The following is a 23,102-nucleotide window of genomic DNA, read 5'->3' on the forward strand; positions in this document are numbered from 1 at the left end:
ATCTTTGAAAGTTGCCATTCAAGTGGATAGAGCTGTGAAGAAGGCCTATGGTGTGCTCGCGTTCATTAACAGAGGGATTGAATTTAAGAGCCGTGAGGTGATGATGCAGCTGTACAAAACTTTGGTAAGGCCACATTTGGAGTACTGTGTACAGTTCTGGTCGCCTCATTTTAGGAAGGATGTGGAAGCTTTGGAAAAGGTGCAAAACAGATTTACCAGGATGTTGCCTGGAATGGAGAGTAGGTCTTACGAGGAAAGGTTGAGGGTGCTAGGCCTTTTCTCATTAGAACGGAGAAGGATGAGGGGCGACTTGATAGAGGTTTATAAGATGATCAGGGGAATAGATAGAGTAGACAGTCAGAGACTTTTTCCCTGGATGGAACAAACCATTACAAGGGGACATAAATTTAAGGTGAATGGTGGAAGATATAGGGGGGATGTCAGAGGTAGGTTCTTTACCCAGAGTGGTGGAGGCATGGAATGCACTGCCTGTGGAAGTAGTTGAGTCGGAAACATTAGGGACCTTCAAGCAGCTATTGGATAGGTACATGGATTACGGTAAAATGATATAGTGTAGATTTATTTGTTCTTAAGGGCAGCACGGTAGCATTGTGGATAGCACAATTGCTTCACAGCTCCAGGGTCCCAGGTTTGATTCCGGCTTGGGTCACTGTCTGTGCGGAGTCTGCACATCCTCCCAGTGTCTGCGTGGGTTTCCTCCGGGTGCTCGGGCTTCCTCCCACAGTCCAAAGATGTGCAGGTTAGTTGGATTGGCCATGATAAATTGCCCTTAGTGTCCAAAATTGCCCTTAGTGTTGGGTGGAAGTGTTGACTTTGGGTAGGGTGCTCTTTCCAAGAGCCGCTGCAGACTCAATGGGCCGAATGGCCTCCTTCTGCACTGTAAATGCAATGATAATCTATGATTAATCTCGGACAAAGGTTCGGCACAACATCGTGGGCCGAAGGGCCTGTTCTGTGCTGTATTTTTCTATGTTCTATGTAATGTCAACATGAATGCATTGTACTGGTTTGGGCAGCACGGTAGCATTGTGGATAGCACAATTGCTTCACAGCTCCAGGGTCCCAGGCTCGATTCCGGCTTGGTCTCTGTGCAGAGTCTGCACATCCTCCCCGTGTGTGCGTGGGTTTCCTCCGGCTGCTCCGGTTTCCTCCCACAGTCCAAAGATGTGCAGGTTAGGTGGATTGGCCATGATAAATTGCCCTTAGTGTCGGGTGGGGTTGCTGGGTTATGGGGATAGGGTGGAGGTGTTGACCTTGGGTAGGGTGCTCTTTCCAAGAGCTGGTGCAGACTCGATGGGCCGAATGACCTCCTTCTGCACTGTAAATTCTATGATAATTTATGATAACTGTAAGTGGAACACTTGAACTGATCACCAACTGTAAAGCAATTTGTTTACAACAAATCTCCTCAATTAACAGCCTTACCTGATCTCCATATGCATGTCGTCCTATTGTAATTGGTTTCACCCAACCAGGAACAAGTCGTGGGATGTTTTTGCAAATAATTGGATCTCGAAAAACGGTGCCACCTAAAATATTTCGGATAGTTCCATTTGGGCTTTTCCACATCTTTTTCAGTCCAAATTCTAAAAAATTACCAATTGGGTTTTTGTCAGTGTTCACATTGCAAGAAACTAGATCGAATATTCTGCTAAGTCTGTGTAAAGAGAACAATCATTATTGAAAATGTTACATCTGAGTTGCTGCAAAGAGAAATGGTATGGAGATATGGAGGTTACAACAGACACTCTTATGTGTTATCTCTATACACGCACACACATATATATATATATATATATTACATACATACAACTCAATAAGACAGTCTCTCAGGTGGATGTCTGTTCCTTTTGGGTTGTATTTGACGTTCTGCAACCTGGTTTCTCGAGACCTACGAAGTGTCCTCTTTTCCTTCAGTAGGTGGTACTCCCTGGGAAGGTACTCCCTGGGAAGGTACTCCCTGGGAAGGTACTCCCTGGGAAGTTACTCCCTGGGAAGGTACTCCCTGGGAAGGTACTCCCTGGGAAGGTACTCCCTGGGAAGGTACTCCCTGGGAAGTTACTCCCTGGGAAGGTACTCCCTGGGAAGTTACTCCAATGTCTGTCTCTACAGGAAAGTTCTCACAAACCGAATTTGAACATGAGTCTGTATTTGGTCTCTGTTTAGAAGTATCGCTGTCTAGATTTTCCAATAGAAATACTTCGAGAAGTTTCAGTAATTTCACTTCATGAAGCTAGTAGCTAGTCAGTATGACGTTGCCAAATTCTATTATCCATCTGAACGGTGTATGATATTTGATCTGTCTTTGCTAGGATTACAGTAGGCACCCATTTCTCAATGGTAATCTAGGTTTTGGCTAGCACTCGCTCTCCTTTAGTGGATACTCACTCTTTAAAGCTTTGTTTCTTCCTAGTAATCTGTGCTAGCTGTTGCCACTTGCCAATCTCAGAAGTATCAGGCAGTATCAAAAGATTAAAATGTGTTCTCAGTTTCCGTTTGAACAGCAGTATTGCTGGCGAACTCTGTGCCATTGTGTGCGTGATGTTCTGGTAAGACATTAAGAATTTGTTCACTCTTCGTGTTAATGTACCTTGGTCCATTGATTCCCTGATGGAACAATTAAGTGCCTGAACGAATCATTCTGCCAATCATTTGTTGCAGGCTGGTATGGAGCTGACTTTATGTACTGTATACCATTTACCTTTAAGTGGACTGAAGTGAACTGAGTACCACCATCACTTACTCCGGTGTACCAAATCTTGCAAATATCTTGTCTAGCTTCTCATAAGACCATAAGATATAGGAGAAGAATTCGGCCATTCAGACCATCGAATCTGCTCCGCCTTTCAATCATGGCTGATATGTTTCTCATCCTCATTCTCCTGCCGTCTCCCCATAACCCCTGATCCCCTTAGCCAGCTTGTTATGCGGCATGGTGGCAGTGGTTAGCACTGTTGCTTCATAGCTTCAGGGTTCCAGGTTCGATTTCCGGCTTGGGCCACTGTCTGTGCAGGTTCTGCCTTTCTCCCCGTGTCTGCGTGGGTTTCCCCCGGGGCACTCCGGTTTCCTCCCACGGTCCAGGGTATGCAGGTTGGGTGGATTGGCCATGCTAAATTAGCGTCCAAAAAAGGTTAGCTGGGGTTACGGGAATGGGGTCGAGGTGTGGGCTTAAGTAGGGTGTTCTTTCCAAGGGCAGGAGCAGACTCGATGGGCCGAATGGCCTCCATCTGCCCTGTAAATTCTCTGATTCTATGAATCAAGAACCTATCTATCTGTCTTAAAGACCCTCAGTGATTTGGCCTCCACAGCCTTCTGCAGCAATGAGTTCCACAGATTCACCACTCTCGCTGAAGAAATTCCTCCTCATCTGTTTTATTTCATAGATAATTTCATAGAATTTGCAGTGCAGAAGGAGGTCATTCGGCCCATCGAGTCTGCACTGGCTCTTGGAAAGAGCGTCCTACCCAAGCCCACACTGCCACCCTATCTCCAAAACACAGTAACCCCACCTAACATTAAGGGCAATTTTGGACACTAAGGGCAATTTAGCATGGCCAATCCACCTAATCTGCACATCTTTGGACTGTGGGAGGAAACCGGAGCACCCGGAGGAAACCCACGCAGACACGGGGAGAACGTGCAGACTCCACACAGACAGTGACCCAAGCCGGGAATCGAACCTGGGACCCTGGAGCTGTGAAGCAATTGTGCTAACCACTATGCTACCATTTTAAAGGATTGTCCCTTCAGTCTGAGGCTTTGTCTTCGGGTTCTACTAGTGGAAACATCCTCTCCACGTCCACTCTATCCAGGCCTCGCAGTAGCCTGTAAGTTTCAATAAGATCCCCTCTCATCCTTCTAAGCTCCATTGAGTACAGACCCAGTGTCCACAACCGCTCCTCATATGACAAGTCCTTAATTCCGAGGATCATTCTTGTGAACCTTCTCTAGACCCTCTCCAAGGCCAGCATACCCTTCCTTAGACACGGGGCCTAAAACTGCTCACACCAGTTTGTTGCCATCATGGATTTCATAATCACTACTTCCGACCATTTAAAGTGTGCATCCGCAATCACTAGGAACATGGACCAGGGTCGTCTATGTGTATTCTCTGCCATGGCTGTATCGGCCATTTCCACAGATGTAATGGTTGGAGAGGTGAGTATTTATTAGTTTTTGCACAGGACTGACATTGCCTCAACTTGGAGTTTCGGCGGGAGCGGAGTGCAGGGGCTGCCGGTGGGTGAGTATTTAAGTTTAAAATAACTTACCTTGCAGGAGCAGCACTTGGGAGTTTCGGCGGGAGCGGAGTGCAGGGGCTGCCGGTGGGTGAGTATTTAGGTTTGAAACACTTACCTGGCCCCTTTTCTGTTCCTCTTTGCTGTTGTATCTTTGGTTTTTTTAATTTATTTTTTAAGGCGGGAACCGGAAGTTCGACCCGCGGACTTCTGGGAAGGTTCCCCCACCCCCCCCCCCCCCACCCCCTCCCCTCACCAATAAATTCTGGTGGAGAGGAAACCCGAGACACTACACGTGTAGTGTCTCCCACCCGCCCTCCTCCTCTAACCTAATAATAAAACCCACTGGTGTGAGGTAAGTACCATATTATATTATTATAATTTTTAAAAAAAAATTATGTTAGCCTAATCTTGGTTGAAAGTTAGAGGGATGGCAGGGAAGGGAGTGCAATGTTTCTCCTGCAGGATGTTTGAGGTGAGGGATGCCGTTAGTGTCCCTGCTGATTTTACCTGCAGGAAGTGCAGCCATCTCCAGCTCCTCCAAGACCGAGTTAGGGAACTGGAGCTGGAGTTGGAAGAACTTCGGATCATTCGGGAGGCAGAGGGGGTCATAGATAGCAGCTTCAGGGAATTAGTTACACCAAAGATTGGAGATAGATGGGTAACTGTAAGAGGGACTGGGAAGAAGCAGTCAGTGCAGGGATCCCCTGCGGTCGTTCCCCTGAGTAACAAGTATACCGCTTTGGATACTTGTGGGGCGGGGGGGGGGACTTACCAGGGGTAAGCCATGGGGTACGGGCCTCTGGCACGGAGTCTGTCCCTGTTGCTCAGAAGGGAAGGGGGGAGAGGAGCAGAGCATTAGTAATTGGGGACTCGATAGTCAGGGGCACAGATAGGAGATTTTGTGGGAGCGAGAGAGACTCACGTTTGGTATGTTGCCTCCCAGGTGCAAGGGTACGTGATGTCTCGGATCGTGTTTTCCGGGTCCTTAAGGGGGAGGGGGAGCAGCCCCAAGTCGTGGTCCACATTGGCACTAACGACATAGGTAGGAAAGGGGACAAGGATGTCAGGCAGGCTTTCAGGGAGCTAGGATGGAAGCTCAGAACTAGAACAAACAGAGTTGTTATCTCTGGGTTGTTGCCCGTGCCACGTGATAATGAGATGAGGAATAGGGAGAGAGAGCAATTAAACACATGGCTACAGGGATGGTGCAGGCGGGAGGGATTCAGATTTCTGGATAACTGGGGCTCTTTCTGGGGAAGGTGGGACCTCTACAGACAGGATGGTCTACATCTGAACTTGAGGGGCACAAATATCCTGGGGGGGAGATTTGTTAGTGCACTTTGGGGGGGTTTAAACTAATGCAGCAGGGGCATGGGAACCTGGATTGTAGTTTTAGGGTACGGGAGAATGAGAGTATAGAGGTCAGGAGCACAGATTTGACGTCGCAGGAGGAGGCCAGTGTTCAGGTAGGTGGTTTGAAGTGTGTCTACTTCAATGCCAGGAGTATACAAAATAAGGTAGGGGAACTGGTAGCATGGGTTGGTACCTGGGACTTCGATGTTGTGGCCATTTCGGAGACATGGATAGAGCAGGGACAGGAGTGGATGTTGCAGGTTCCGGGGTTTAGGTGTTTTAGTAAGCTCAGAGAAGGAGGCAAGAGGGGGAGGTGTGGTGCTGCTAGTCAAGAGCAGTATTATGGTGGCGGAGAGGATGCTAGATGGGGACTCATCTTCCGAGGTAGTATGGGCTGAGGTTAGAAACAGGAAAGGAGAGGTCACCCTTTTGGGAGTTTTCTATAGGCCTCCAAATAGTTCTAGGGATGTAGAGGAAAGGATGGCGAGGATGATCCTGGATAAGAGCGAAAGTAACAGGGTAGTTATTATGGGAGACTTTAACTTTCCAAATATTGACTGGAAAAGATATAGTTCAAGTACATTAGATGGGTCGTTTTTTGTACAATGTGTGCAGGAGGGTTTCCTGACACAATATGTTGACAGGCCAACAAGAGGCGAGGCCACGTTGGATTTGGTTTTGGGTAATGAACCAGGCGTTGGATTTGGAGGTAGGAGAGCACTTTGGGGACAGTGACCACAATTCGGTGACGTTTACGTTAGTGATGGAAAGGGATAAGTATACACCGCAGGGCAAGAGTTATAGCTGGGGGAAGGGCAATTATGATGCCATTAGACGTGACTTGGGGGGGATAGGTTGGCGAAGTAGGCTGCAAGTGTTGGGCACACTGGATAAGTGAAGCTTGTTCAAGGAACAGCTACTGCGTGTTCTTGATAAGTACGTACCGGTCAGGCAGGGAGGAAGGCGTAGAGCGAGGGAACCGTGGTTTACCAAAGAAGTGGAATCTCTTGTTAAGAGGAAGAAGGAGGCCTATGTGAAGATGAGGTGTGAAGTTTCAGTTGGGGCGATGGATAGTTACAAGGTAGTGAGGAAGGATCTAAAGAGAGAGCTAAGACGTGCAAGGAGGGGACATGAGAAGTATTTGGCAGGTAGGATCAAGGAAAACCCAAAAGCTTTCTATAGGTATGTCAGGAATAAGCGAATGACTAGGGTAAGAGTAGGGCCAGTCAAGGACAGGGATGGGAAGTTGTGTGTGGAGTCTGAAGAGATAGGCGAGATACTAAATGAATATTTTTCGTCAGTATTCACTCAGGGAAAAGATATTGTTGTGGAGTAGAATGCTGAGACCCAGGCTATTAGAATAGATGGCATTGAGGTACGTAGGGAAGAGGTGTTGGCAATTCTGGACAGGCTGAAAATAGATAAGTCCCCGGGGCCTGATGGGATTTATCCTAGGATTCTCTGGGAGGCCAGGGAAGAGATTGCTGGGCCTTTGGCTTTGATTTTTATGTCATCATTGGCTACAGGAATAGTGCCAGAGGACTGGAGGATAGCAAATGTGGTCCCTTTGTTCAAAAAGGGGAGTAGAGACAACTCCGGCAACTATAGACCGGTGAGCCTCACGTCTGTAGTAAGTAAAGTCTTGGAGGGGATTATAAGAGACAAGATTTACAATCATCTAGATAGGAATAATATGATCAGGGATAGTCAGCATGGCTTTGTGAAGGGTAGGTCATGCCTCACAAACCTTATCGAGTTCTTTGAGAAGGTGACTGAACAGGTAGACGAGGGTAGAGCAGTTGATGTGGTGTATATGGATTTCAGTAAAGCATTTGATAAGGTTCCCCATGGTAGGCTATTGCAGAAAATACGGAGGCTGGGGATTGAGGGTGATTTAGAGATGTGGATCAGAAATTGGCTAGCTGAAAGAAGACAGAGGGTGGTGGTTGATGGGAAATGTTCAGAATGGAGTTCAGTTACAAGTGGCGTACCACAAGGATCTGTTCTGGGGCCGTTGCTGTTTGTCATTTTTATCAATGACCTAGAGGAGGGCGCAGAAGGGTGGGTGAGTAAATTTGCAGACGACACTAAAGTCGGTGGTGTTGTCGACAGTGTGGAAGGATGTAGCAGGTTACAGAGGGACATAGATAAGCTGCAGAGCTGGGCTGAGAGGTGGCAAATGGAGTTTAATGTAGAGAAGTGTGAGGTGATTCACTTTGGAAGGAATAGCAGAATTGCGGAATATTTGGCTAATGGTAAAGTTCTTGGAAGTGTGGATGAGCAGAGGGATCTAGGTGTCCATGTACATAGATCCCTGAAAGTTGCCACCCAGGTTGATAGGGTTGTGAAGAAGGCCTATGGAGTGTTGGCCTTTATTGGTAGAGGGATTGAGTTCCGGAATCATGAGGTCATGTTGCAGCTGTACAAAACTCTGGTGCAGCCGCATTTGGAGTATTGCGTACAGTTCTGGTCACCGCATTATAGGAAGGACGTGGAGGCTTTGGAGCGGGTGCAGAGGAGATTTACCAGGATGTTGCCTGGTATGGAGGGAAATCTTATGAGGAAAGGCTGATGGACTTGAGGTTGTTTTCGTTGGAGAGAAGAAGGTTAAGAGGAGACTTAATAGAGGCATACAAAATGATCAGGGGGTTGGATAGGGTGGACAGTGAGAGCCTTCTCCCGCGGATGGAAATGGCTGGCACGAGGGGACATAGCTTTAAACTGATGGGTAATAGATATAGGACAGAGGTCAGAGGTAGGTTCTTTACGCAAAGAGTAGTGAGGCCGTGGAATGCCCTACCTGCTACAGTAGTGAACTCACCAACATTGAGGGCATTTAAAAGTTTATTGGATAAGCATATGGATGATAATGGCATAATGTAGGTTAGATGGCCTTTGTTTCGGTGCAACATCATGGGCCGAAGGGCCTGTACTGCGCTGTATTGTTCTATGTTCTATGTTCTCTTCAATTTGAGTGTCTAATCCTGGCCCCCCCAAAATAACTGCAGGCCAGTTTCTTCATCCGCACTACACCAGAAGGTTCCTCAGTCAGTTGTTCAAACTCTTTATTGTGCAGGCATGGAGGAATAATCGCTTGGATTCTCCATAATAAAACTCCATTCTAGACTGTCAACTCAAGTCTTCTTGTGATATGGGGCTTGAGGTCTGGATTTTTATGATGTACGTCTGTCATCATCTCTTTTTGGACCACGTTCATCAGCTTCCCAATCACTGGAACAGTTCTTCTACCTCAGTGTCTATCTCTGAGCTTGAGATGAAGTCACAGGAATGTTATCCACGAGTCAGCAATACAGGATGTTGACAAAATATTCTTCAGGTTCTTACTTAAAGCTTGACAAAGCATCAGCATTTAGATGTTGCTCCGACTTGTGACATTGTATATCGTACGTGTGCCGATATCAAAGGCCACCTTTGTAACCTACAAGCTGCTCAAGGAATTCATTTCTACAGCGCAAAGATTGTCGTCAAGGGTCTATGTTCTGTCAAAAGAGCAAATGGTGTTCATAAATGTTTGGTTGAAACGTTCTTACCCCGAAAATGATGCTCAAAGCCTCTTTTCCTAGCTGAGTGTAATTCACTTCTGCACTTGTAAGAGTTAGTAAAGCAAATGCTATCGGTTGTTCCTCTCCTGAAGGCACTGTGTGAGAGACAACTGTATAAAGAACAAAGAAAAGTACAGCACAGGAACAGGCCCTTCGGCCCTCCAAGCCTGCGCCAACCATGCTGCCCGTCTAAACTAAAATCTTCTACACTTCCGGGGTCCGTATCCCTCTATTCCCATCCTATGTATTTGTCAAGATGCCCCTTAAACGTCACAATTGTCCCTGCTTCCACCACCTCCTCCGGCAGCGAGCTCCAGGCACTCACTACCCTCTGTGTAAAAAACTTACCTCGTACATCTGCTCTAAACCTTGCCCCTTGCACCTTAAATCTATGCCCCCTAGTAATTGACCCCTCTACCCTGGGAAAAAGTCTCTGACTATCCACTCTATGCCCCTCACAATTTTGCAGACCTCTATCAGGTCACCCCTCAACCTCCTTCGTTCCAGTGAGAACAAACCAAGTTTCTTCAACCTCTCCTCATAGCTAATGCCCTCTATAGCAGGCAACATCCTGGTAAATCACTTCTGCACCCTCTCCAAAGCCTCCACATTCTTCTGGTAGTGTGGCGACCAGAATTGAACACTATACTCCAAGTGTGGCCTAACTAAGGTTCTATACAGCTGCAACATGACTTGCCAATTTTAATACTCAATGCCCTGGCCAATTAAGGCAAGCATGCCGTATGCTTTCTTGACAACCTTCTCCTGTGTTGTCCCTTTCAGTGACCTGTGGATCTGTACACCAAGATCTCTCTGATTGTCAATACTCTTGAGGGTTCTACCATTCACTGTATATTCCCTACTGTATTAGACCTTCCCAAATGCATTACCTCACATTTGTCCGGATTAAACTCCATCTGTCATCTCGCTGCCCAAGTCTCCAAACGATCTAAATCCTGCTGTATCCTCTGACATTCCTCATCGCTATCCGCAATTCCACCAACCTTTGTGCCGTCCGCAAACTTACTAATCAGACCAGTTACATTTTCCTCCAAATCATTTATATATACTACGAACAGCAAAGATCCCAGCACTGATCCCTGCGGAACACCACTAGTCACAGCCCTCCAATCAGAAAAGCACCCTTCCATTGCTACTCTCTGCTTTCTATGATCTAGGCCAGTTCTGTATCCATCTTGCCAGCTCACCTCTGATACCGTGAGACTTCACCTTTTGTACCAGTCTGCCATGAGGGACCTTGTCAAAGGCCTTACTGAAGTCCATATAGACAACATCCACTGCCCTACCTGCATCAATCATCTTTTTGACCTCCTCAAAAAACTCAAGTTAGTGAGACAAGGGATTGAAAGCACTAGCAACAGCGCCGCTCCCGATAGCCCCGGGGAAATACTCAGGGAATTTGGTAATAATAGCTTCATTGAGAATTTGGAGGCAGTTTCGCCAACACTTCAGGTTGGGAGCAGGGCCAAGGGAAATGCCGATTCGGGCGAATCACAGCTTTGAGTCAGGGAGGTGGGATGGAAATTTTCAGAAATGGGAGGTGAAGGGGATTAAGACACGAAAAGATTTGTTTCTTAGGGGTCGGTTTGCAGGATTGAAGGAGTGGAAGCGAAGTATGGGCTGGAGCAGGGGGAAATGTTTAGATACATGCAGGTTCAAGATTTTGCCAGAAAGGAGATAGAGCTTTCCAGTGGAGCCGGCCTCCACATTGCTGGAGGAGGTGCTGACAACAGGGAGACTGGAGAAGGGGGTAGTGTCAGCGGTTTACAGAGCTATTTTGGAAGAGGAGAAGGAACCACTGGAAGGGATCAAAGCAAAGTGGGAGGAAGAGTTGGGAGAGGATATGGAGAAGGGGTTCTGATGTGAGGTGCTCTGGAGAGTGAATACCTCCACATTGTAAGCAAGGCTGGGGCTGATACAGCTGAAGGTGGTATACAGAGCACACCTCGCGAGGATGAGCCGATTCTTTGAAGGAGTAGAAGATGTGTGTGAACGTTGTGGAGGGGGCCCCAGTAATCACGTTCATATGTTTTGCTCCTGTCCAAAGCTCGAGGATTACTGGAAGGAGGTGTTCAGGGTAATTTCTAAAGTGGTGCACATGAAACTGGACCCGGGCCCCCAGGAGGCCATATTCTGGGTGTCGGACCAGCTAGGGTTGGAAACGGGTGTGGAGGCAGATGTTGTAGCCTTCGCCTCGTTGATTGCCCGAAGGCAGATCCTGATAGGTTGGAGAGCAACCTCTCCACCCTGTGCCCTGGCGTGGCAGGGGGCCCTGTTGGAATTCTTGACTCTTGAGAAGGTTAAGTTTGAACTGAGGGGAAGGAAGGAAGGGTTCTACAATTCATGGGCATTATTCATTATGCACTTTCAAGAACTGGATAACATCGAACATTAGTTGGGGCGTGTGGGTGGGAGGGTTGAGGGGAGGGGGGCCGTGTGTGCTAATGACGACTATGGGTGATTCCTAATCCCTTTTTGTCATTTGTTTGTGTGAACATGCGGGCTAATGTTTGGGGTTTGGTGGGAGGTTGGGATCGTTGTTATTGATATGGGGATTGACATATTTGTTACTGATTATTGTGTATTATTGGGAGAAAATGGGAAAAAGGAGTATAAAAAATGTTTTTGTAAAGTTATTGAGACACAACCTCCCCTTCTCAAAACCGTGCTGCCTCTCGTTAATACGACCACTTGCTTCCAAATGGGAGTAGATCCTGTCTCGAAGGATTCTCTTCAGTAATTTCCCTACCACTGACGTAAGGCTCACCGGCCTGTAGTTCCCTGGATTATCCTTGCTACCCTTCTTAAACAAAGGAACAACATTGGATATTCTCCAGTCCTCCGGGACATCACCTGAAGACAGTGAGGATCCAAAGATTTCGGTGAAGGCCTCAGCAATTTCTTCTCTTGCCTCCTTCAGTATTCTGGGGTAGGTCCCATCAGGCTATGGGGAATTATCCACCTTAATATTCTCCAAGACGCCCAACACCTCGTCTTTTTGGATCTCACTGTGACCCAGGCTATCTACACACCCATCTCCAGACTCAACATCCACCAATTCCTTCTCTTTGGTGACTACTGATGCAAAGTATTCATTTAGCACCTCACCCATTTCTTATGGCTCCACACATAGATTCCCTCCCCTGTCCTTCAGTGGACCAATCCTTTCCCTGGCTACCCTCTTGCTTTTTACGTACGTGTAAAAAGCCTATTGTACCAGCCCAAGAGGGCTTGGCAAGCAAGTTGTAGCTTCAGCTTCAGACTGCAATGAACCAATAGCTCGGACTTCTTTAAGGCATCTTTTACCTCGTTAGATGCCCTTTTGCATCCTTCTGACCAGTGCTATACCTGTTTGGCACAGTGTGTGTGTGTAACGGCTTCAATCGTGTTGCTAAATTTCGTAATAGTTGATCAATCGTTTTTTTGAAAAAATAAATTTAGAGTACCTAATTCATTTTTTCCAATTAAGGGGCAATTTAGCATGGCCAATCCACCTACCCTGCACATCTTTGGGTTGTGGGCGCGAAACCCACGCACACACGGGGAGAGTTTACAAACTCCACACGGACAGTGACCCAGAGCCGGGATCAAACCTGGGACCTCGGCACCGTGAGGCAGCAGTGCTAACCACTGCGTCACCATGCCGCCGCCCACATAGTTGATCAATCCTACAAATTACCTTAGTGGTGTCACGTTTTGAGGACGTGGTGTTTTGAAGATTTTGGTCATCTTTTTCACTCCATATGCAAGTCACATCGATGACCGTGACTCAAGATAATTTATGGATGTCTTGAAAAAGTCGCACTTTTCATTTTTAACTCGAAGGTTATGGTTTTGTCGACATTTCAGAGCAATTTCCAGGTTTTTCAAGTGTTCTTGTTCACTTGAATCGGTGATGAGAATGTCATCTAAATAACATTACACCCCATTTAGCCCACTCCGAATCTGATGCATGGACCTCTGAAAAAGAGCAGGCGCAGTTGTTATTCCAAAAGGAAGAAGTCTTCTGTATCGAAACAGACCTTTGTGCGTAACGAGAGTTTGTAGTGGCTGTGAATCCTCAAACACCTTTTCATACTTCACCAGAAGTTGTAGGTCATTCTTTGACCCCACGAGTTGATTCACTGCTCCCCAGTTGGGTTTAATTTTTGCCAGCTACGCTCTACCAAATAAGGCAGGAAAGTTTCCAAGGACAACGTGAAGAGGCAACTCCACTGCTTGTCCATCTACTTCTACTTTTACCATAATGTATCCCTTTAATGTCCGTGTGGAGTTTGCAAATTCTTCTGTGCAAGTCCTAAGGATCACAATTGATGGGTTGAAAGGCAGATGCTGCAACTTCTGATCATAAATTCTCAGGTATCAATAACACAGCTGCACCTGTACCCACTTCCATTCTAATTTGGTTACCATCAAATTTTGGAAATGCCCAGAAACTTTATTGACCCACACCGACAAAATGCCTAGTTTCAACTCCTGAAGCTGTTCCGAGTACATAGTCTCCTGAGGGATTTTGAACTTTGTCTACTAACTTGTAGGCATGTCTAGTCTGCTTAGAGTGCTTTTTTTCTTGCGCATCTTTGGAGAAGTTTTCTGAGCCCAGCATGCTTTAGCAATGTGGCCTTTTGTGCCACAGTTCTCGCACTTATTTTCTCTACTCCAGCATTCCCCTAAGTGTCCAATCTGTGTACATCGGTGGCATGGTTGTCCCCTTGAAGCCTTATTTCTGACAGTCTCCAGTTTGTGGATCATCACTCCAGCCCCTAACTGTGTAGCCTCTTTTGCTGCTAGCTCCATAGACATGGTAAGTTCCACAGCAACTTTGAGAGTTAAATCACTTACAGTAAAGTAGCTTACTCTGAATAGCTTCACTGGGGAGTTCACAAACCAGCCTATCATGAAGAGTGTCATCCAGTGTTGCACCAAACTCGCAGTATTTTACTAACTTTCTTAAAGTCACTATGAATTGTAAAATGCTTTCACCGTCTTCCTGACTACGGTGGAACCAAAACCCTTTTGCAATTAACAACGGTCTAGGGGAGAAATGCCCTTCTCGAAACTTCATCAGTTCGATATCGGTCTTCTCTCCCGGTTTTTGTGGATTAACTAAATTTTGCAGCAGCATAAACGTTTTACGCCCGACCAAATGTTGCAACTTTTAGGTTCTCTGGTGTTTGATTCACTGTGAGATACAATTGGAATCTCTCCTCATTTGAGTTCCAAGTCTCAGTCTTCACCAAATGCATCTGCGGGACACCTTTTTCCCACCATTCCGGATGATGGTTCCTAGGGTCTGTTCTTCAACCAACTTCCTCCCTTCCAATTATTTTGAATGCAAAAGTAAGTAAAGTCGCAAGTCTCAGGTGCACAGGCTGCTTTCCCCTTTGACTGGTGGTGATTTAACCTAAGGATCATCACACCTCAGACGAGGGGAAAGGTTGAGAAAGCGGGGCCTTCATGGATAACCTCAGCCAGCACGGGACTTGAACCCGGGCTGTTGGCCTCGCTCTGCATCGTGTACCAGCTGTCCAGCCAACTGAGCTATTTGGATGTATGACAAATGCTATCCCCTCATCCACAATGCAATTTAGAAATAGTTCTTTCTTCCGGATTGTGGTTTGACTTTTCCCGAGTAGTGACCCGGACAGAGTCGAATCCCTATCCCGCAGCACGTTTAGCTTCACCACGTGCACTGTCCCTGCAGCCCAGACTCTTATCCACTTCAACGGCAAACTGTAGTTCTTTTTACTCATGGCTGTGTTCCGTAATTATTATTATTTTTTAAAACTTCAGCATTGGCGGCTTTTCTACGCCTGATGTACGAGTCCAATCCAGAAAATCCTGTCTCTACTCTCGACATCGCCTCCACTGTTCTTGTCGACGATTTTTTCCCTTAATTTTGTTTTTTTGACTCAATCTTCATCGCCAGTTTTCTTATTTGTTACATTTGAGTTGCCACACAGACTTGGATTTCTTACAAACACGATGGGAGGGTTTATTAGATGCGACTCATATAATCGAAGATGGTGAACAATCGAAGATGGAGAACTGAAGCCCGCACAAAACACACTCTGCTGATGTCACTGCAGATCACGTGACGGTTCCACAGCAGGGATGTATTCTCTGATACATCATTAAAAAAAGTCAAACATTCACAGGTGGTAGATTCCCTGCTCCTGAATCAGTCAAGACGTTCATATTCATAGCAGTGAATCATATTCATTCTTCAACATAAGTTCATCAGCACCACCAGGTGGCAGTTTGATTTAAAAAAAATTAAGATCACAGAAAAGGTGAGAGGATGTTAGTTTTACAGCGCAAAATGGAAGAACAGATATTTTGAAAGCAGCAAAGCTGCTATCAATCTTTTTTCAATGATGACGTCAATGTCTGGCATTTCGTACCAACTTCAGATGAGGTGACTCGTCGTCCCTGCAAACATTGAACAGTGATAGCAAGAGGCATTCGTAAATCGGATCACATTATGCAAAGCCAGTAAAAAACTGAGTAACCAATTTAAAATAATTTTGTTCTAAAGTAAAACTGATCACATTATACCGCTCACAAGTAGATTCTTAGGGCAGGATTTTCTAGCCCTTCGCGCTGGCAGGATCTTCTAATCCTGCCGAAGACGACCCCCGACGTAGGTTTCCCCAGAGGTGCCATGGACGAGCCACTCAAAATGGCGCAGACTTCAGTGGGATGTGGAAGATCAAACCGGTGGCCAAGAGTCGGCTACGCCACCAGAAAATACACCACAGCGCAGGGGGGGGCATGGAATTCCCCCCCCCCTTAATATTTTAATAATCCTCGTTCCTCAGTGCTAATCACATCGCTTGGATTCGTGGGGAATGCTTGGAGATGTATGTTACTTTGCTGCCAATTTAAATTTAAACATCACAGAGACACAATATCTAATCCAAGTGACATTCCATCCACAACCAGAGCTGTGAGAGCAGATGAACCATGTTACAATCAGCTTAACCTAATTATTTCTTTTAAATCTTGTCTTCACAAATCAGCTGCTCTAATTCTTCTTGGCTCCAACTGTTACATTCTCTCAACATGTTGAGTTTTATTTCTGTCATTGCTCATCTGCCCCTAGTTTTATCCCACTGTGGGCGTGGGGCAGCACGGTAGCATTGTGGATAGCACAATTGCTTCACAGCTCCAGGGTCCCAGGTTTGATTCCGGCTTGGGTCACTGTCTGTGTGGAGTCTGCACATCCTCCCTGTGTGTGCGTGGGTTTCCTCCGGGTGCTCCGGTTTCCTCCCACAGTCCAAAGATGTGCAGGTTAGGTGGATTGGCCATGATAAATTGCCCTTAGTGTCCAAAATTGCCCTTAGTGTTGGGTGAGGTTACTGGGTTATGGGAATAGAATGGATGTGTTGACCTTGGGTAGGGTGCTCTTTCCAAGAGCCGGTGCAGACTCGATGGACCGAATGGCCTCCTTCTGCACTGTAAATTCTATGATTCTGATTAGCCTCTTGAACCAACCTCTGTTTTATTATCTGTTTAAATTGCTCTAGAAGGAAGATATTTTGGCACTAAACAAATCACAATGTATCTAAAGTATTTTTATTGAAACTTACACTTCTGCCCTCATTCCTGCTTAGTTCAACTAGTCATAGAACCATAGAAAGCTACCGGCACAGAAAGAGTCCACATGGCCCGTCATGTCTGTGCTGGCTGATAAACAACCCATCCAACCTAATCCCACTTTCCAGCATTTGGGGCGTCGGAGAATCCCCGCCAATGGGCCATGCCGCTCCGACGCCGGCACGCAATTCCTCGTTGGCGCCAGCGCAACAGCGCATGCGTGGATCCCGCGAACCGCTCCAGCGCCGTGCTGGTCCCCTGTAGGGACCAGAATTAGTCATGGGAGCGGCCCATTCACGCCGTCGTAAAACGCGACGGCGTTTACGACGGCAGGGACACTCTGCCACGGGATTGGAGAATCCCGCCCTTGGTCTGTAGCTCTGTAGGTGATGCACGATCAATGACCATGAAAACGAGGTTGTAATCCAACTGAAGGCTTTAATAAGCTAGATGTTTCCCCCAGCAGCTCAGGTACAGAATGAGGGCTGCTGGGACGGCACAGGTTCTTATACCCCGCCTATCAGGGCAGAGCTATTATACACTCTAGCCAATAGCAAGCATATAGGTTCTACCAATGGTACTTCAGCCTCTCAGGTACTGTAATACCTATAATACCACATTCACCCCCTGTTAAAAAAAATTCCGGCAGTGGTGGTGGCCAGCAACTACAAAACATAACATGGTATAATTAGTTATGGAGGTACCGTAATACCTCCGTACAGTGTTTCGTAACCATTTACAAGTCTGGTAGCTTGTACATTCGGTGTTTTATATTTACAGATTACAGTTAAAATGAAGCAATCAGTTGATCGGGGGCCCTGGTCGTCCTCTGTGATCGTCGGAGCCTCGGTGGTGACTCTGAGAGCGTGGCTTCGATCTCCATGGGAGCTTCGTCACCACTAGACGCCGCTGGTGGGGAAAACGGCTGACCTGGGGAGGGAGCGCCTGTGGGGGACGTCGGTGGGTGGGGGGGCCTAGGCAGGAGCGGCGGAAGGACCGATCCTCCTGTAAGGTGCTGCGGTGGAGGGGAGGGTGGGACTGGTGGCTGGAATGTGCGTGGAGTTCCGGCGGGTGCCAGGTCCCTTAGGGAGTCTGTATCTTGTCGGCCACGTAGGCGTACTGGGGGTTAGCCTGGAGCAGATGGACCCTCTCGACCAACGGGTCTGACTTGTGCGCCCGCACGTGTTTTCGGAGCAGGATGGGTCCGGGTGCTGCCAGCCAGGTCGGGAGCGAGGTCCCGGAGGAGGACTTCCTAGGGAAGACAAGGAGACGTTCGTGAGGTGTCTGATTGGTGGTTGTAGTGACCGGATGTAGTGGAGGGCATCCGGGAGGACTTCTTGCCAGCGGGAGATTGGGAGGTTCCTGGACCGTAGGGCCAGTAGGACGGTCTTCCAGACCACTCCGTTCTCCCTCTCTACCTGTCCGTTACCCCGGGGTTGTAACTGGTCGTCCTGCTCGAGGTGATGCCCTTGTTGAGCAGGAATTGACGCAGTTCGTCGATCATAAAGGAAGACCCCCTATCGCTGTGTATGTAAGCGGGGAATCCGAACAGTGCAAAGATACCATGGAGGGCCTTGATGACGGTGGAGGCGGTCATGTCTGGTCAGGGGATGGCGAATGGGAACCGGGAGTACTCGTCAATCACGTTCAGGAAATACGTGTTGCGGTCGGTGGAGGGAAGGGGGTCTTTGAAGTCCATGCTGAGGCGTTCAAAGGGACGGGAAGCCTTTATCAGGTGCACTCTCTCTGGCTGGTAGAAGTGCGGTTTGCACTCCGCGCAGATTTGGCAGTCCCTGGTGGCTGTCCTGACCTCCTCGATGGAGTAGGGCAGGATGCGGGTCTTGATGAAGTGGAAAAATCGAGTGACCCCCATGTGGCAGAGGTCCTCGTGGAGGGCTCGGAGGTGGTCCACTTGTGCGTTGGCACATGTGCCGCGGGATAGGGCATCAGGAGGCTCGTTTAGTTTCCCGGGACGATACAAGATCTCATAATTGTAGGTGGAGAGTTCGATCCTCCACTGTAAGATCTTGTCGTTTTTTATCTTGCCTCACTGTGCATTATCGAACATGAAAGCAACCGACCGTTGGTCCGTGAGGAGAGTGAATCTCCTGCCAGCCAGGTAATGCCTCCAATGTCACACAGTTTCTACTATGGCCTGGGCCTCCTGTTCGACTGAGGAGTGGCGGATTTCGGAAGCATGGAGGGTGCGGGAGAAGAAGGCCACGGGTCTGCCCTCTTGGTTGAGGGTTGCCGCCAGAGCTACGTCAGATGCATCGCATTCGACCTGGAAGGGGAGGGACTCGTCGATGGCGTGCATCGTGGCCTTTGCAATGTCTGCTTTGATGCGGCTGAAGGCCTGGCGGGCCTCTATCGACAGGGGAAAAGCTGTGGATTGGTTCAGGGGACCGGCCTTGTCCGCGTAGTTGGGGACCCACTGGGCGTAGTAGCTAAAAAACCCGAGGCAGCGTTTTAGGGTCTTAGAGCAGTGAGGGAGAGGGAACTCCATAACGGGCTCATGCGTTCAGGGTGGGGGCCTATAACTCCATTTCGCACTATGTAGCCGAGAATGGCTAGACGGTCGGTGCTAAACACACATTTATCCTTATTGTATGTTAGGTTAAGGATTTTAGCAGTCTGGAGAAATTTTCGGAGGTTGGTATCGTGGTCCTGCTGGTCGTGGCCGCAGATGGTGACATTATCGAGATATGGGAATGTTGCCCGTAAACCGTACCGGTCAACCATTTGGTCCATCTCGCGCTGGAAGACCGAGACCCCATTAGTGACACCAAAGGGAATCCTTAAGAAGTGATAGAGCCGCCCGTCTGCCTCAAAGGCAGTGTATTTGCAGTCACTAGTGCGGATGGGGAGCTGGTGGTAGGCGGACTTGAGATCCACCATGGAGAAGACCGTATAATGCGCGATCTTGTTTACCAGGTCGGATATGCGGGGGAGGGGGTACGCGTCCAGCTGCGTAAACCTGTTGATGGTCTGACTGTAGTCGATGGCCATCCTATGCTTCTCCCTGGTCTTTACCACCACATGAGCTCTCCAGGGGCTGTTACTGGCTTCAATGACCCCTTCCCTCTGTAGCCTTTGGACCTCTGACCTAATAAAGATCCGGTCCTGGGCACTCTAGCGTCTGCTCCTGGTGGCGACGGGTTTGCAATCCGGGGTGAAGTTCGCAAACAGGGAAGGCGGGTCGACCTTAAGGGTCGCGAGGCCGCAAACAGAAAGGGGGGGTATAGGGCCGCTGAATTGGAAGGTCAGACTTTGAAGGTTACACTGGAAGTGTAAACACAGGAGTGTAGCCGCGCAGAGGTGGGGAAGGACGTAGAGAAGGACATTTTTGAACTCCCTTCCCTGGAGCAAACCCTCTTTATCTCCACTGAGTGGGAACCGGAGGCCAGTGAGACTTTTTGATTAACAGGGTGGGAGGAGGGAACAGCGCCTTACCGTGTCGGGGTGTATGAAGTTCTCCGAGCTCCCAGAGTCAATTAGGCAGGACATCTCGTGGCTGTTGATGAAAACAGTCGTCGTAGTGGTTGAGAGTGTTCGAGGTCGAGATTGATCCAGAGTCACCAAGGCCAATCACAGTAGTTGGGAATTCTGTTCAGGCAATGTGTGGTCGGCCGAGCTGGGGTCCTGGGGGTTCATCCAAGATGGCGTCTCCCATTGGTCGCACATGGCCAGGGGTGCACAAAATGGCGGTGCCCATCCCTCAAGCGTGGCGTCCGTGGAACAAGATGGCGACGCCGGGGATCCGCACGTGACCCTGGGATATGGGGGTGGCGGCGACCGCTGGCCACACAGGGCCCTTGGAGAGGTTTGTGGTGGCTGTCCGGATTTGCCGCTGGAGACCGCGGCCACCGCTCGGGCCTGACATACCCCCACGAAATGGCCCTTTTTGCCGCATCCTCTGCAGGTGGATGCGCGGGCCGGGCAGCGCTGGCGGGGGTGCTTGGCCTGCCCGCAGAAATAGCAACGGTGCCCCTCGGGGTTGGCAGGCCGCCTTGCAGCGCAGGCCTGCGGGGGAACGGGGGAAGTGTCTGGGTCGGCCGCTGCGGGGTTCCACGCTGCCCAGGGGGCTGCCGCGCGGTCGGGAACGTTGCAGACTAAGTTGCAGACACTCCGGCTTGATTTGGAGCTCCATCCTTTCTTCTTAAAATCTAGCTTATTAAATTGATGCACGATCAATGACCACTAAAACGAGGTTGTAGTCCAACTGAAGGCTTTAATAAGCTAGATGTTTCCCCCAGCAGCTCAGGGGAGGGCTGCTGGGATGGCACGGGTTCTTATACCCCGCCTATCAGGGCGGAGCTATTATACACTCTAGCCAATAGCAAGCATATAGGTTCTACCAATGGTACTTCAGCCTCTCAGGTACCGTAATACCGATAATACCACACTAGGTTTCAGCAGTTCAGGTACATATACAGGCACTATTTAAATTAATTGAGGGTTTCTGCCTCTAATAATCTTTCAGACTGAGTTCAAGACCCTCACAGCCCTCTGAGTGAAAAAGGGTTTCATAATGTTTCCTCTAATCTTTCTATCAATCACTTTAAATCTATGCCCCCTAGTCATTGGTGTCTCCGCTAAATTGAATAGGTCCTTCCCATCCACTTTATCTAGGTCCCTGACAATTTTGTGCATCTCAATCAAATCTCCCCTCAGCCGCCCCTGTTCTTGGAGAACAACCCCAGGCTACCCAATTGTTCCGCGTAGTTGCACTTTTCTAGTCCTGGCAACACCCTCGTAAATCTCCTCTGCATCCTCTCTAATCCAAATACATTCTTTCTGTAATGAGGTGACCAGAACTGCACACAGTACTCAGGTTGTGGCCTAACTAATGTTACATCGTTCCAGCATAACCTATCTGCCCTTATAATCTATGTGTCAGTTATTAAAGGAAAGGATTCCATATGCCTTCTTTTTCCCCTTATCAACCTATTCTGCTGTCTTTAGGGATCCGTGGACATTCACTCCGAGGTTCCCTCACTTCTCTACAATTCTCAGTATCCTCCAATTTATTGTGTGATCCTTTGCCTTGTTTGACCTCCCCAAATGCAACACTTCACACATCCAGGTTGAATTCCGTTTACCACTTTTTGTTCACCTTTTGCGTTCACCAACACATTGATACCTTCCAGCAGTCCACAGCTATCTTCCTCGCTATTAACCATGCGGCCAAGTTTTGTATCATCTGCAAACTACTTGATCATTTCCCCCACATTTACATCCAAATCATTAATATATAACACAAAAAACAAAGATCTAGTACTGAACCCTGTGGAACCCCACTGGATACAGCCTTCCAGTCACAAAAAACATCTCTCAACAATGACCCTTTGTTTCTGCCAATAAGCTAATGTTGTATCCAGCTTGCGACTCTCCAGTGACACTACTACTATGCCTCCCCTTATCCACTCTCAAGGATGCTGATCTCCTTAATACTTCCTTTGCCATGTTTATCACATCCAATACTTCACACTCCTCCTCCTTAAACACAACGTCTGCATTGTTCCCCTCATTTGTGAAGACAGACACAAAGTATTCATTAAGAACTATGTTGTGTTGGGTGTTCTGGTGTACAGACGATCCGACATAGCTGGAGATGGTGTAACTCAATTTTATTTACTTCTTAACTATAACGGCACACTGCTAACTTGGGTACGTGCATTACCAGCTTATCTGTGGACCCTGTCCTATCACTATCTGGGTGAGGCACTCAGCACATGGTGAATGTCTGAGTGGCAGGCTCTGAGCTCGGTGCTCTGAGCTGGCTGCTGCTGGAATGAACGGGAACTGTAGTGTCCCCTGTTTTTATAGTGCGTGTGCTCTCACTGGTGATTGGCTGCGATGTTGTGTGTGTGTTGGTTGGTCCTACTGCATGTCCATCAGTGTGTGTGTGTGATTGCACCATGATATGCTGATCTAAATATCATGACAAACTATACCCACATCCTCTACCTCCACACATAGGTTACCTTTTGGTCTTTTATGGGCTGTTATCTTTCCTTAGTTATCCTCTTACTTTTTTTATTCATTCATGGAGTGTTTGTGTCGCTGTCTAGCATTTAATGCCCACCCCAAATTGCTCCAGAGAAGGTGGTGGTGAACTGCCTTCTTGAACTGCTACAGTCCATTTAATAGAGGTACACCCACAGTGCTATTTAGGGAGGAAGTTCCACGATTTTGAGTCAAAGTATTGATAAATTATTTTTAGTCAAAATGGCAATTTGCCTCAGAAATTGTTTTTGACCAGCACAGATGTGATGCCAAAGGGCCGTTACTGTCCTGAAAC

At 47.9% G+C, this 23,102-nt stretch overlaps 1 protein-coding gene across 2 annotated transcripts in view; it reads right to left on the minus strand.

The window, feature by feature from the left end:
• Positions 1 to 23,102, minus strand: part of LOC140429309 (isocitrate dehydrogenase [NADP], mitochondrial-like) — a 111,298-nt gene that overhangs the window by 50,869 nt on the left and 37,327 nt on the right. For both annotated transcript variants that reach the window (XM_072516140.1, XM_072516141.1), the window contains exon 4: positions 1,447 to 1,607. In XM_072516140.1, the coding sequence (XP_072372241.1) occupies positions 1,447 to 1,607 (161 nt within the window). The remainder of the gene's footprint in view (positions 1 to 1,446; positions 1,608 to 23,102) is intronic.

Source organism: Scyliorhinus torazame, chromosome 9, assembly GCF_047496885.1.
Source record: "Scyliorhinus torazame isolate Kashiwa2021f chromosome 9, sScyTor2.1, whole genome shotgun sequence".
NCBI lineage: Eukaryota > Metazoa > Chordata > Chondrichthyes > Carcharhiniformes > Scyliorhinidae > Scyliorhinus > Scyliorhinus torazame.